This window comes from Aotus nancymaae, unplaced genomic scaffold (genome assembly GCF_030222135.1).
Source record: "Aotus nancymaae isolate 86718 unplaced genomic scaffold, 86718_ANA_hifiasm-v0.15.2.pri h1tg000077l, whole genome shotgun sequence".
Classification (NCBI taxonomy): domain Eukaryota; kingdom Metazoa; phylum Chordata; class Mammalia; order Primates; family Aotidae; genus Aotus; species Aotus nancymaae.
Genome location: NW_026988492.1, coordinates 20,831,289 through 20,845,525, shown reverse-complemented (window position 1 = coordinate 20,845,525; position 14,237 = coordinate 20,831,289). Strand labels below are relative to the sequence as shown.

The following is a 14,237-nucleotide window of genomic DNA, read 5'->3' as shown; positions in this document are numbered from 1 at the left end:
GCAACAATGTAAACAAAGCCCAGACACCAACACTGTCTGTGACTCAGTGCACTGGACCAGCCCTACGTCTGATGACTGCTGGAATGCTGGCTTCTTATGCACAGGTCCCCTGCCCTGGAGTAGGTGTCCATCCTACCAAGGACTGGCTGCAGGCCATGAGTAACCCACACAGGCAGAGTCCACACCAAGACCACCATGCACCACTGACTGCCATAGGCCATGTTTTAGGGCAGGAAAGGGCCTAATGGAAACTTAAATTTATCTAAGGCAGGGCAAAATGTGGGGGGTTTTGGGGACAAAAACAAGTACCTGTTTATCTAAGTAGGAATTCATTTCTGGTTCAAAGAACAGGTTCAGGCAGCAAGGGCACAGAATGCCAGGCAATGACAGAGAGGTGTGAACACGTGGGTCCCCTAGTCCAGTCACCGACTATATCCACGACATCCCCAGCCACAGCATAGTGGGCGCCCTCTAAGTGCCACGTGTCCCGGATCTGTAAAGCTGTGCCTGATTTACACTGAGGTACCATCACTATGGCCAAAACTTTATTTTAGAAGACACATAAAAATGTCTTGGGCCAGGTGTGGTAGCTTACACCCATAATCCCAGCACTTTGGGAGACTGAGGTAGGTGGGTGGATCACCTGGGGTCAGGAGTTTGAGAACAGCCTGATCAACATGGTGAAACCCTGTCTCTACTAAAAATTAAAAAAATAGGTGGGTGTGGTGGTGCGCACCTGTAATCCCAGCTACTTGGGAGGCTGAGGTAGGACAACTGCTCAAACCTGGGAGGCAGAGGTTGCAGTGCACAGAGATTACACCACTGCACTCCAGCCTGGATGACAGAGTGAGACTCTCATCTCAAAAAAAAAAAAAAAAGAAAAGAAAAAAAAACACTCAGTTTCAGTCTACTGGGAAGAGAGAAAAAGAGCAGGTGGCAGAAATGAAGAGATGAATAAGCCAGGCTCTCTCATTTTAATTTACAGATAACTGTCCAAAAGTGGAGGGCCAGAAGGAGTACAGGAAGCCATATGGCCTGGGCTCCCCACTTTCCAGATGGGAAGTGAAGTCTAACCAGGGCCAGAGATGCCACTTGGACATCACAGCCAGGCAGCAGCCGGCGGCTCCTACTTACCCTGTCGGTCATTTTATTACTGACTCCAAGGAGCATCAGCATATTGTCACATTCTGTGACCCCCATTGCGTAGAGGTCACTGAGGACATTGGCACATGCTATCCTGCCCTGGGAAGAGAGGGAAACGTGAGAAAGGACAACCGGGGACTTTCCATCTGCAGAAACTGAGAGTGAGCCATGGAGTGGACTCCTCAGAGAAACTGGGGACTTCCCAGGAGTGGGAGCTACTGGATGGGGTCCTCAGTTTCTGTGACTTGCAGACTGGTGACCTTTCCTGCATCACAGAGTCACCAGGCCACTCGTTTTTTCTCAGACATTACTGTTACTACCTCTTTCTTGTGCAGAACAAAGAAGGTACAAGTTCTTCCCATTCTAAATTTTAGAAGTCTGCAATTTATTTAGATAAGCGAAGGGATGGAGGTACATGGAATGAGGTGGAGAAGTAAGGTTAGAACTGACAGTCTGTGGGAGAGCTATGGAGTGAAAAAGCCTGCAAACAACTCTCCTAAAGAAAAGCTGGAAACAGCCACGTATCCCAAACAGCTCAAAATGGTTGGATTTAGTGATTACAGAGGAGATCCTTTTTACACACTTGGATTAAGAAATGTTTGTAGCTTAGTCTGGGCGTGATAGCTCACGCCTATAATCCTAATACTTTGGGAGGTTGAGGCAGGAAGATCACTTGAGGCCAGTAGTTCGAGACCAGCCTGGCAAACATGGCAAAACCCTGTTTCTACTAAAAATACAAAAATTAGCTCAGCACGGTGGCGCACACCTGTAGTCGCAGCTACTTTGGAGGCTGAGACATGAGACTCACTTGAACCTGGGAGGTGGAGGATGCAGTGAGCTGAGATCGCACCACTGCATTCCAGCCTGGGCGACAGAACAAAACAAAAAAATTTTGTAGCTTCTTTTCAAGGTTGTATCAGATAAACAGAAAAATTATCTTATTTAGGGGAGCGAATAAAAAAAAAAGAAGCAAACAAAAAAATGTTCAAGGCTGAAGTCATATTGTTTTCTAAACAAAAAGAGAAGCATTTCCCAGTAAATGATATCATTTTCTTGGGAACTTTAAAATACAATTAAACAGAAATGTGGTAATGAAGTTTTTTTATTGCCACTGGAGACTTTTAAAAGTTAAGTTGCCCTTATCTAAACTGTTATTGATTTATATATAGTAAACAAAAAATATAAGTTTTTCTTCTGATATAAGGATAATCAAACTCTCAAGTGTTACCATTTCCAGCGGCTGTTTAATTGCTTGCTTTATGCTTTCTTACACATTCCTGGAGGTCGGCAATGCAGCTCAACAACCATCTGTGGCCGCACTTCCATAGCACCAAGTCAGTCCACAAGGCCAACAGATGGTCTGCAACTTGGACAAGCCAATCGCTAGTTAGGGGGGCAGCGATTTAGTGCCTCTTCTGTTCTGGGTGCTCTCATTTTAGGAAATGCTGGAAGACGATGGACTCTGGTTTTAGCCATCCCTGCCACCTGGTGGAGTGGGACCTGGGCTGTGGCATACCAGCCCAGTCTCAAGAGTATTCCTCCAGAGGAGAGAACAGATAGATGTGCAGAAGGAACAGAGGTTTCCAATAATCTGTGCATTTGTCACTGGTACCTGAGGAGGAACACCCCCCATGTGGCTGCCTCATGATAAATTCCCTACAGTGCAGACTGATCCCACTGTCCTTGCCACACAGGAAGAACACCTGGCATTTTATAGCAAACCGGATATTCCCAATCTCTCCACTGGCTCCTCCTGGGTGGTAGGGAAATGGGGTTAAAGGTTGGGTGGCTCAAAGAGTAGCTGGCTGCAACCACTCAGTGAACAATTGGGGAACACACTTCAGCAGTGCACAATCAATAGCTAGGAACTTGAACTCAGTGGTCAGAAACCTACTACGCACAGCGGCACATCACACAGTGGTGGGTGCTCGGGTGGCTGGATGGGGTGAATTAACCAGGTATCAGGATTAATGTTTGAGACGTCTAATTGTGATGAGATAATAGCTCCTTGATTTCTTGAAGGAAACATTTTGGATCAGTCCAATTACAGAGGAGAGTAACATCTCCAGCCTAAAACACAGGGGTGATGAAGGTTACCAACGTGAAAAAGAGTACAGGTTTTCAATAATCGGTTATTTATTTGTCACTGGTACCTGAGGGGGTGTTCACTCTCAGGTACCGACCCCCTCAGGTACCAGTGACAAATAAATAACCGATTATTGGAAACCTGTATTCCTTCTTCAAAAGAAAGGTGCAAGAAAGAAGAAAATGACGAAAACGTTATTCCACTGGCACTGTACTAAACAAGAAGTGTTCTTACTCACAGCATGAACTCAGGTGCAACAGCGGCCGAGGGCCTTCCTCCCTAATTGCTTAATGCACAGTGCCAAGTGTGGGCAGGGGACAGGCCCGACTTCAGGAGGCTGGGCAGAGCGGGCAGTACAGATGTAACAGAAACAAAACCCCAGCCACAATCCAAACCAAACGAACAAGCCCTTCCCGTCACAAAAACCACATCAGCTCACACTTACCATCATGTAAGGGTCGTCTACGATCGGGTAAATGTAATCTGTGGTTTGAACCAAGGAAAGCCCACCATGCCTCAAAGGAATGACACAAGTATCCATTCCAATGCCTGTGGAGATGGAAGTCATTAGCATCCAGAAATAAAACAGGAAAGCCATTTCATTTTATACCACCAGTGCTCTGAACAGGAAGAGCTCATAAGATACTTATGGAAACTGTGGGCTGCCAATGAAGCCATGTGTTTCCTATCAAGAAGCGTAACTGAAATAAACGTGAAACATACCCAGCTTAAGATGGAAAATACCAATGAAAATGTTACTCATCAAGACTAAACTCCAATATGGCATAATTTAAAAAACCTTAATGATGCCTTGAATAAAAATCTTCTTTTTCCCTGTATTATTTTTATTATATTATTTACTGTGTTACCACAGCATGTGACTGGTACCATATGCAATTTCTTTGAAGATGAGAATAGTATAAATGGAACTTGGGTTATCTTAACTATAGTTACTTTGAGTACATATTTAGACATCCTGTTGTTCCATCAGAAAATCTGTAGAATATTTTTACAATGAAAAATGTCATTACTACATTTACGTTTTAGTCAAAAGTCAAAATGACACACACGCAGATGAAAAGGTAAAATACCAATGGGCAATTCAACCAAAATTTCCAATCAAGCATGTATATAAACACTCTGGCATCTATGCCAGAGTAGTCAAGACTAGCGACTGCAGGCTGCACTCTTTTAAAAATTACCTGTAATGCAGGCATTTTACAAACTCAGACTAGCATTCCCACCAAGAAAGCTGAACATAGAGTGCAGCTCAAATCCCTCAGAAGGACACTCTTCTGTCCTCTTACGAAGACAGCTGCTCCTAGGTATCTGTGGTGGACTGGTTCCAGACTACCACAGACACCAAAATCCATGGATGCTCAAATCCCTGATTTGAAATGGCCCAATATTTGCATATAACTTATGCACATCTTCTCCCATACCTTAAATCATCTCTAGATCACCTATGATACTTAATATGATGTAACACAATGTAAATATTCATCATACTTTACTGTTCAGGGAATAATGACAAGACAAAAAATAAAGTCTGTACATATTCAGGCACAATCATCCATTTTTTTCCCTGAATATTTTCAGTGTGTGGTTGGTTGAATCCACTGATAAGGATTCCTCTGATTCGGAGGGGGCTGTTGTATCTATTTTGCAGTCCGACAGCCAAAAGCAGGGAAAAAGTCAGGACTGCCGGGCATAGTAGCTCACTCCTGTAATCCCAGCACTTTGGGAGGCCAAGGTGGGTGGATCACGAGGTCAGAAGTTCAAGACCAGTCTGGCCAAGATGGTGAAACCCCATCTCTATTAAAAATACAAAAATTAGTTGGGTGTGGTGGCTCACGCCGGTAATCCCAGAACTTTGGGAGGCCGAGGCAGGCGGATCACAAGGTCAAGATATCGAGACCATCCTGGCCAACATGATGAAACCCCGTCTCTACTAAAAATACAAAAAAATTAGCCGGGCGTGGTGGCACGTGCTTGTGGTCTCAGCTACTCAGGAGGCTGAGGCAGAAGAATCGCTTGAACCCAGGAGGTGGAGGTTGCAGTGAGCGGAGATTGCGCCACTGCACTCCAGCCTGGCGACAGAGCAAGACTCCGTCTCAAAAAAAAAAAAAAAAAAAAGCTGAGTGTGGTGGTGCGTGTCTGTAATCCCAGCTACTCAGGAGGCTTAGGCAGAGAACTGCGTGAACCCAGGAGGCAGAGTTTGTCACTGCGCTTGGGCCTGGGCAACACAGCAAGACTGTCTCCAAAAAAAAAAGAAGTATTAGGACAAAAAAAAAGCAAATTAAGTTCTTGAATCTACCCTATAAATTCAGAATTTCAAGCAAGAATAAATCGTATCTGAATCGCAGTAAAACCACCTTTAATATTTTGCCTATGTGAAACTGTCTCACTCAGTCTCACGACAGCAGCAGACCTCACAGAGGGGGGTCATGGAGGCAGCACATCTTTCCTGATGCAAAAATGAAACCACGCTGAATAAAAAGCCGTAGGTTGTGAAGACAGGCTGATTTACTATTACACTAGATGATGAGGCAGAACCTCTTGCTGGAAGACCCTGCTAGGGAATGGAGAATTTAAGCTCAGAATAGTAAGTTTCAACAATTTCAGGCACTGGGTCAGTTTTCATTCTTCAGAGGAGAATGTGTGTGGTAATTCATGCAAACAGCCTATGGGCAGAACCTCTCAAATTCAGCTCACAACACTCTTTAGCACCTACATAGAAATACCACTTTTTAACTCAATGGATTTTCTCTAAATAGGTAATTCCAACAACTGGTTATTCTTCCATTTAAACTACAGGACTACTGAAAGAGACACTAAATTCGTTGCTGAACTGTTAGCTTTAAATGTTCTTAATCTGAATAATCTTAAATTTGAATTAAACATATTTGATTTGTAAAGCGCTTTATTTCTAAACTCAGCAAGTCCTTTGATCAGAGTAACTGGTGACTCCTGAGCATGCCCCAAGGCTGAAAAGCAGCAGTTTCTCTTTCACACTTGTGCCGCCATGGTCTACTAGAATAGCGTCTGGTGCTGTCCAATATGGTGTATACTAGCTACAGTGGGTGTCTGCGCATCAGACATGTGGTTATTGCAAATGAAGAAGTGCTCTAAGTATAAAACAGATACCTGATTTTAAACACCCGGTACCAAAACCCAACATCTTATTAATAATGTCTTATATGGCCAGGCACGGTGGCTCACGCCTGTAATCCCAGCATTTTGGGAGGCAAGGCAGGAGAATCACGAGGTCAAGAGTTTGACACCAGCTGGACCACTCCAGGAGGCTGAGGCAGGAGAATCGCTTGAACCCAGGAGGCGGAGGTTGCAGTGAGCTGAGATCACGCCACTAGACTCCAACCTGGGTGACAGAGCGAGACTCCGTCTCAAAAATAAAAATAAAAAAATAATAACAATGTCTTATATATACATATTGAAAAGATTTTTATATATTGTGTTAAATTACATAGATTCTTGTTATCAGGTTTTAAAAAATGTGACTACTATGAAATTTAAAATTGCACACATGGTTTGCACTGTATTTTTGGACAGCACCAGTGTATAGTGATTGGTTTATTTTTGTTTATTTATTTATTTTTGAGATGGAGTTTTGCTCTTGTTGCCCAGGCTGGAAATGGCGAGTCTTGGCTCACTGCAACCTCTGCCTCCTGGGTTGAAGCGATTCTCCTGCCTCCAAGTGATTCTCCTGCCTCAGCCTCCCGAGTAGCTGGGATTACAGGCATGAGCCACCACTCCCAGCTAATTTTGTATTTTTAGTAGAGACAGGGTTTCAACATGTTGGTCAGGCTGGTCTCGAACTCCCAACCTCAGGTGATCCGCCTGCCTCAGCCTCCCAAAGTGCTGGGATTATAGACATGTACCACCACGCCGGGACTAGTGATTGGTTTAGAAATCGCCAACCACATTTCAAGGAAGGAAGAGAGAAGGGGAGAGCCTTAGATGGCCTGCAGGCCTTGAAAAACTTGGGTTTCAAATGGAAAGAGATAGGGACTGTACAGAGGGAAAGTAACTGGGAATAGAGGAAAATGCTACAGGGTTGGGGGAGCATTAAACACTAGACAGAGCAGTTTATGTTTAATGAGCAGGAGGCAATGGGCAATCTTGCTGTAAGCTTTCCAGCAGCACTGACATCCTCCATCAGAAAAACCACCCAAGTCATCCTACCCCCACCACCCCCAGAAGCAATCATTACCAGATAGCCCTTAAGTATGAGGCAACAGATGTCTCAGGTTCTAAGACACATTTCTTTAGGTGGGATACATTTAGTAATCATGTGTACATTTAAAAGCTGTTTCCGTTAACTGTTCAATCAACACCATCTTTGAAGTCAGAAAATATGACAATTAGAAAAAAGTTAAAAACATAAACAGGAGGGGCGCCGCACGCCTGTAATCCCAGCACTTTGGAAGGCTGAGGTGGGTGGACTACTTAGGGTCAGGAGTTCCAGACCAGCCTGACCAACATGGTGAAACCCCATCTCTATTAAAAAATACAAAAAAAATTAGCTGGGCGTGGTGGCGCACGCCTGTAATTCCAGCTACTGGAAGGAAGCCGAGGCAAGAGAATCATTTGAACCTGGGAGGCACAGGTTCCAGTAAGCCAAGACTGCACCACTGTACTCGAGCCTAGGTGATGGAGTGAGACTCTATCTCAAGAAAAAAATAAAAGTTAAAAACATAAATATATACCATATATATGTGTGTACAGTGTGTATACACATACATGTATTATGTATGTAAGTACAGATCTACATGGCTCACCTACCCAGAACATTTTTGGTACAACAATGCAAAACAGTAATTTTTTTTTTTTTTTTGAGACAGGGTCTCACTCTGCCACCTAGGCTGCAGTACAGTGGTGTGAGTTTGGCTTATGGCAGCCTCAGCCTCTGGGGCTCAAGGGGTCCTCCCATCTCACCCTCCCAAGTAGCTAGAACTACAGGCACACGCCAGCAATCCTAGCTAATTTTTGTATTTTTAATAGAGACAGGGTTTCACCATGTTGCCTAAGCTGGTCTTGAACTCCTGACCTCAAGTGATCCACCCGCCTCAGCCTTCCAAAGTGCTGAGATTACAGGCGTAAGCCACAGTGCCCAGCCCCATACACTAATTATTATTATCCATTTTATAGATTAGGAAGCTGAGGCTCAGGAGAGTTGGGTTGACATTCACAACGTAATATGAGTGACTGTGCCAGAGGAAGTTATAAATAGTAATTCTTACTTTATCCTGTAAGGTTTTAATTTCATTGGTTTTTGAGCATTAGTATTAACAGCTTTTTTTTTCTTGACAGTTATCTAACAGCCTCCTCAGTATATTCTCATTTCTTGACAAGCCAACATCAAATCCAGCTCACTCATTTCTCCACAGCTTGGCCATCAGCTGGACAGCAGGAACTGCTTTCAAACCGAGCTCCTCAAAGTCCTGTAGGCCACCAGAGACTGCGATGTAATATTTCTTCCCTTCCAAACAAAGCAACTATGCTTTTATCTGCTTTCTCTATCTGGGAGGAAAGGAGACCCCAAGCTCATAATCAATGAACTTTACAAAATAATGGGCAAAAGGAAATGAAATGAAAATCTTGACTGGGTGTGGCAGCTCATGCCTGTAATCCTAGCACTTTGGGAGGCCAATGTGAGGGGATCACCTGAGGTCAAGTAGTTTGAGACCAGCCTGGACACCACGGTGAAACCCTGTCCCTACTAAAAACACAAAAATTAACCGGGCATGGTGGCATGTGCCTGTTAATCCCAGCTACTCAGGAGGAGGTTGAGGCGGGAGAATCACTTGAACCCGGGAGGTGGAGGCTGCAGTGAGCCGAGATTGCACCACTGCACTCCAGCCTGAGTAACAAAGCGAGACTCCTTTTCAAAAAAAAGAAAGCTGATCAAGTCACACAGTAATTACAGAACATCCAAACCTCCAAAACTATGCATCAAACGCAAGGAAAACTGATCATAGTCTTGCACCGTGTACTTAAAAAACTGCATAAGAAACATGAATAAACAACATGCCATGAGCCTAGAATTTGTTTCTAAGCTCTGTATTTGGGAAAAGTGAAATCACTCATGCGGTTAGGAATTTAGTAGAGACAGAAACACTGCCCTCGGTTCCAGACGACATCCTGGGGTCATGAACAGATCCCTCCAGTCCCACCTCCTCCCGGAAAAACACGCTTTTCACCCGATGCACCCTGCAGAGAACCCCAATGCCCTGCTGACACAGTCACTGCCATCCGAATACCGCACAGGAACCCTAAGGCTGGAACCACCTTTCCTGGGGCCATGAAGGGCATGCAAGCATTTTAGGAATCCTTTTAGGAAAAGGGCATAAAGGATTTCTGTTTAATCTTCAGCTAACAGAAAATTCAACTTAATTTAAACAGTGTTTTTACTGTAATGTAACGATCTCAATCGCATACTCCATAATTTAAAAACTGTCAGAGTACCCCTCTTGATGCCTTTCAAGTACTTCTGCCATGTAAGATACAAGAACATAACATAGTTACCATTGATTGCTCTTCTAATCTTTCTCACAAAAATTAAAATAAAAGGGGGGTACAATGTACAGCATTTGGGTGATGGCTATACTGAAAACCCAGTCTTCACCATTACGTAATAGATTCATATAACAAAACTGCACGTGCACTCCCCAAATCTATAAAAGTAAAAAAATTTGTAATAAAAAAATGAATAGGCAACATGAGAGGCGAGAAATCTGGTTTTTGACTCACTGACTGGATCGCAGACCATCAAAGAAACACTGGGTTACCTACCAAGCCTTGGCATAACGGCTCCCAGAAACTGCTCATCTTCTTGGAAGTGGTTCTCCTGTAAAGACTCCAGCAATTTCTGCAGGACATCTTGGGGCACTTTGCAGCCTGTGCCCTTCAGTTCAGTGAATCTGGTTAGCCGGAAGCTCTTGTCCAATTCGTAACTTTCCGGGTTAAAGGACTCTCGCGTAGACATGGTTCTGGGGCCCGCTCTCCTAACAGCTCAGCCCCTGCCCTCCCTCTGCGGGTTGGCTGGGTTCTTTACGGATCCACCTGGGTATCACCAAAACACAGAGATACCATGAAATGAATTCCCAGGGGAATGTGACAGTAAATCAAGTGAATACATGACAGGGAAAAATAAATGTGACAAGGGCTGAAATCACCAAGACCACTGACATTTATCACAGTAGTGCATATGATAAAATAGATCTTTTCATCAAGGAACTATGCCAGCACAGACATCTATGGAAGATCTGACATCTGGCCTGTGGTTTTCACTGCGGTAAGAGGGCCAGCCTGCAGGTTCACATGACATCATGCCACTTTGAACAGCCAAGTCCCAAAGGTTCTTCTAGGACTCAGCATTAGAACAGCACCACTGGGCACTTCCTGTGTCAACCTGGAAGCACTGTGGTTTAGAAACCAGCTGTCCTCACTAAGGTGACTTTTCTGGAAAATCTTCTGGGATCAGAAGTTCCAGATCAGACTGGCCAACATGGCAAAACCCTGTCTCTACTAAAAATACAAAAAATTAGCTGGGCTTGGTGGCAGGTGCCTGTAATCCCAGCTACTTGGGAGGCTGAGGCAGGGAGAATTGCTTGAACCCGAGAGGTGGAGGTTGCAGTGAGCTGAGATTCCATTGCACTCCAGCCTGGGCAACAGTAAGACTCCTTCTCAAAAAAAAAAAAAAAAAAAAAAAAAAGGACATTAATGTAAATGTGCTGGACAAAATTTTTCACAATGCTAAATCCTAATCTTAGAAAAACAAAGTTTTCCCTCTGAGCCCAAAGAATATACACCCCCAAGGCTGAGCGTGGCGGCTCATGCCTATAATCCCAGCACTTTGGGAGGCGGAAGCAGGTAAATCACCTGAGGTCAGGAGTTCCAGACCTCTGGTCAACATAGCGAAACCTCTTCTGTACTAAAAATACAAAAATAGCCGGGCGTGGTAGCGTGTGCCTGTAATCCCAGCTACTCAGGAGGCTGGGGCAGGAGAATCACTTGAACCTGGGAGAAGGTTGCAGTGAACCGAGATTGTGCCACTGCACTACAGCCTGGGCAACAGAGCAAGACTCCCTCTCAAAAACAAAACAAAACAAAACAAAAACAAACAAACAAAAAAACACAACAACAAAAAACAAAGAATATACAAGGAAATCCAAAACTAACAGGAGTCCTCTCTAAAGGGCACAACTTAAAAACTGCAATGGCTGCTTAACAGGGCAAGGTCTGTGTTCTCCAGAATACTGGAAAGCTCTCTGATGTTTTCATGCAGTGCTATTTCCTAGAAAGCAAACATCTAGCCCAACAACAGACTGGTACACACATCACTGACAAAAAATATTACTCCTTATTGTCATTTCATTGCAGAACCCAAACAACAAATTAAACCATACTAAGTCACCAGCATTTACCGCCCTACCACCGTTAAGCTTCTGGAACAGGCATTCCTACGTGATTTAGCCTTCGGGGCTAAAGCAAGAACCAACACGTGTTTCTAGGGTTTACAAACCTCCAGACTGATACCTTATTGGGCCTAGAATTACAGACACCCCAAGTTTTAGGGTCAGTTTCCCCTATAAAATTTATGATGAACATAATTCCCATTTATAGAGTTTTCCATCCCTGGAGACGCACATCGCTCATATAAATCTCACGAAGCCCGAGTTTGGGCAGTAATCCAAACCCTCTTCACAAAAACACGGTTTGAGATGAGCAATGATTTCGGTGGGAAACTACTGAACAGGAGTTAGCCTTCAAACACGATACCAAGAAGCCTCCCTGCCCAAAAAGAGCAGGCACTGCAGGCAAGTGACAGAGACAGGAATTCTGAAGCCATCTTAGGGGAAAGTTTGAATACCACTTTGACTTGGAAGCCGTTTCAACAAAAACAACAAAGTCCTTTCCTCACAAAACGCCTCGAATTTAACACGGCCTCACCTCTACCAGGTAAAAAAAAAAAAAAAAGAAAAAAATCCAACTCACGAGGCATCCAGTTATTTTCCTACCTCCAATCTCTATTCCTCTCCCCACTCCCAAAAAGGTGGGCAGGAGAATTGTGGGGAGCTCACTTCCTTTGAAAATGCTATCTTCTCAGAGTTTTAAAGGGTGAAAAAAGTTTAAAACACCTTAAATCAGGAAGGCGCTCAGGAGTTTTAAAATTCCAAATGGAACCAAGGACACAATTCAGACTCACATCTTAATGAAAACAGTATTAGATCTTACATTTTTGGAGGGCATGGGAAGGGGGAGGGGTGCTGGGGGAAATGTGCAGTGATTAAGGAACCAGGGGGATCCATCTGCATTAATAAGGGACGGTGCCCGGCGACCCCGCAGCCACATGTTTACGCCTTTAAAACAATGGCATGAATATTTAAAGCAATGTTTAACCCTTTCCTTCCCGGGGACGTTTCCATGGCGTTTTTTTTTTCTTCCAACGAGTGTGCGGAGCCGGGGAGCCGGTCAGCGGGGTGGGCCCGGAGCGCTGCCCCGCCAGCCCCGGACCTACCTCCCCGCCGGGCCCGCACAATGGGGCGCGCTCTCCAGGACGCCCGCGTCGGAGGCGGCCGGGGCGGGGAGCAGGGAGCCCGAGGAGGCTTTCGGGCTCAGGCTCAGGCCCTCGCTGCCGCCGTCGCCTCGGAAGGCCGAGCAGGCCCGGGCCGCGGGCGGACGGCGGCGCGGAGGCGGCAGCGCGGGGCCCCGGCCGGGCCATCCCCGCTCGGGCCAGCTGGAGGCGGCCGGCAGCACGCGCGCCCTGTCCAGGCGCCCGGTGCCCGGGACCCAGCCGCCCCGGGTCGACAGGGCCCGCGCGGAGGGAGGGGGAAGCGGGGAGGCCCCGGAGGCGCCGCAGGACCCCAGGCCGGCTGCTCCCGCCTCGCGCACGGGCCGCCGCCGCCGCCGCGCAAAAATGTCGGCGGGCGAAAAAATTAACCCCTGCGTGGCCGCCGCCGCCCTCCCCTCCGCTCCTCCCCGCCCTCCCTCCCTCCTTCCCCGGCCCCGCGCGGCGGCTGCGGCGGCGGCGCGGGCGGCGCTTCTTTTTTAAAGCGGCCCCACCAAGCCGGGCTCTGTCCCTCTCCAGGCAGGGCTGGCGGGGCCGGCGGCGCGCGGCTCCCCGGCGGTCCCGGGCGGCCCGGAGGGGGATTTGCAACGGCCGCCGCGGGCCTGCGGACCCGGATTCCCCTTTAAGCCTGCGCCTCCCCCCCGCGCCGGGCCCGCCGCTTACCGGCTCGCTTTGCGCCCTCCGCCTCCTCCCGAAAACGGGCCGCGGGCCGCTCCCACAATGCACCGGGCGCGGCCGGGCTCCCTTAAGCGTCGCCTGAATAAAAATGCCGCGCCCGGCGGCGGCGGCGACGGCGTGGGCCCGGACCCGCTCCTGGACGCCGCGGGGGCTCGCCTGGCTCGGCGCGGCCCTGCGGGAGCCGGGCCGCCGCGCTCCCGCCGGCTGGGCGCGCGGGGGTCCTTTAAGGCCGGCCACCTCCCTTTAAGAGGCGGCCCGGGCGGCTGGGTGGCGGCGTGCGGCCCTGGAAGGGGGCGGGGGCGCCGTGCAGGGCCGAGCGCGGCAATGATTGGTCTCGGGGGAGGGGTGGGGGGTTGCAAACCCGTGGAGCGGTGGCATCCGTTGCATGATGCAAAAAAGGATTGATTTCAAAAGTTGCGAGTTACACTGGCAGCCGCCCTTGGCGCCCGGGCCACCTTTTTCCCGGGCCCGGCTGCTAGGGCCGGGAGCGTTTCCGCCACCTGGCCGGGCTCAACCGCGCCGCGCTCTGCTGGGCGCTGTACCTGCTCCACAAGCGCGCAGCGGAGCGTCCTGGAAGACAATGGCCATGGGAAAAATTTGCAGAGGAGGCTAAAAGCCTAGGAAAAGCCGCCTCCGCGCCAGGGAGAGTTTTTTTGAAAACACAAACGGCATGTTTGATGCTTGGGGACTCCCAGCTTCTGTCCTTTCTATTGTTTAGCTCGGCTCCGGAGTGCACGG

General features: G+C 47.3%; 1 protein-coding gene across 2 annotated transcripts in view; it reads right to left on the bottom strand.

The window, feature by feature from the left end:
• Positions 1 to 13,778, bottom strand: part of SEPHS1 (selenophosphate synthetase 1) — a 32,519-nt gene extending 18,741 nt beyond the window's left edge. Inside the window, exons 1-4 of one of the 2 annotated variants that reach the window (XM_064368429.1) lie at positions 13,485 to 13,778; positions 10,043 to 10,312; positions 3,675 to 3,778; positions 1,135 to 1,242 (exon numbers count right to left, since the gene is read on the bottom strand). In XM_064368429.1, the coding sequence (XP_064224499.1) occupies positions 1,135 to 1,242; positions 3,675 to 3,778; positions 10,043 to 10,235 (405 nt within the window). In that variant the 5' untranslated portion in view covers positions 10,236 to 10,312; positions 13,485 to 13,778. Of the gene's footprint in view, positions 1 to 1,134; positions 1,243 to 3,674; positions 3,779 to 10,042; positions 12,475 to 13,484 lie in introns of those variants that run through there. The other variant, XM_064368428.1, reaches the window with a different exon arrangement.
• Between the last annotated feature and the right edge of the window lie 459 nt (positions 13,779 to 14,237).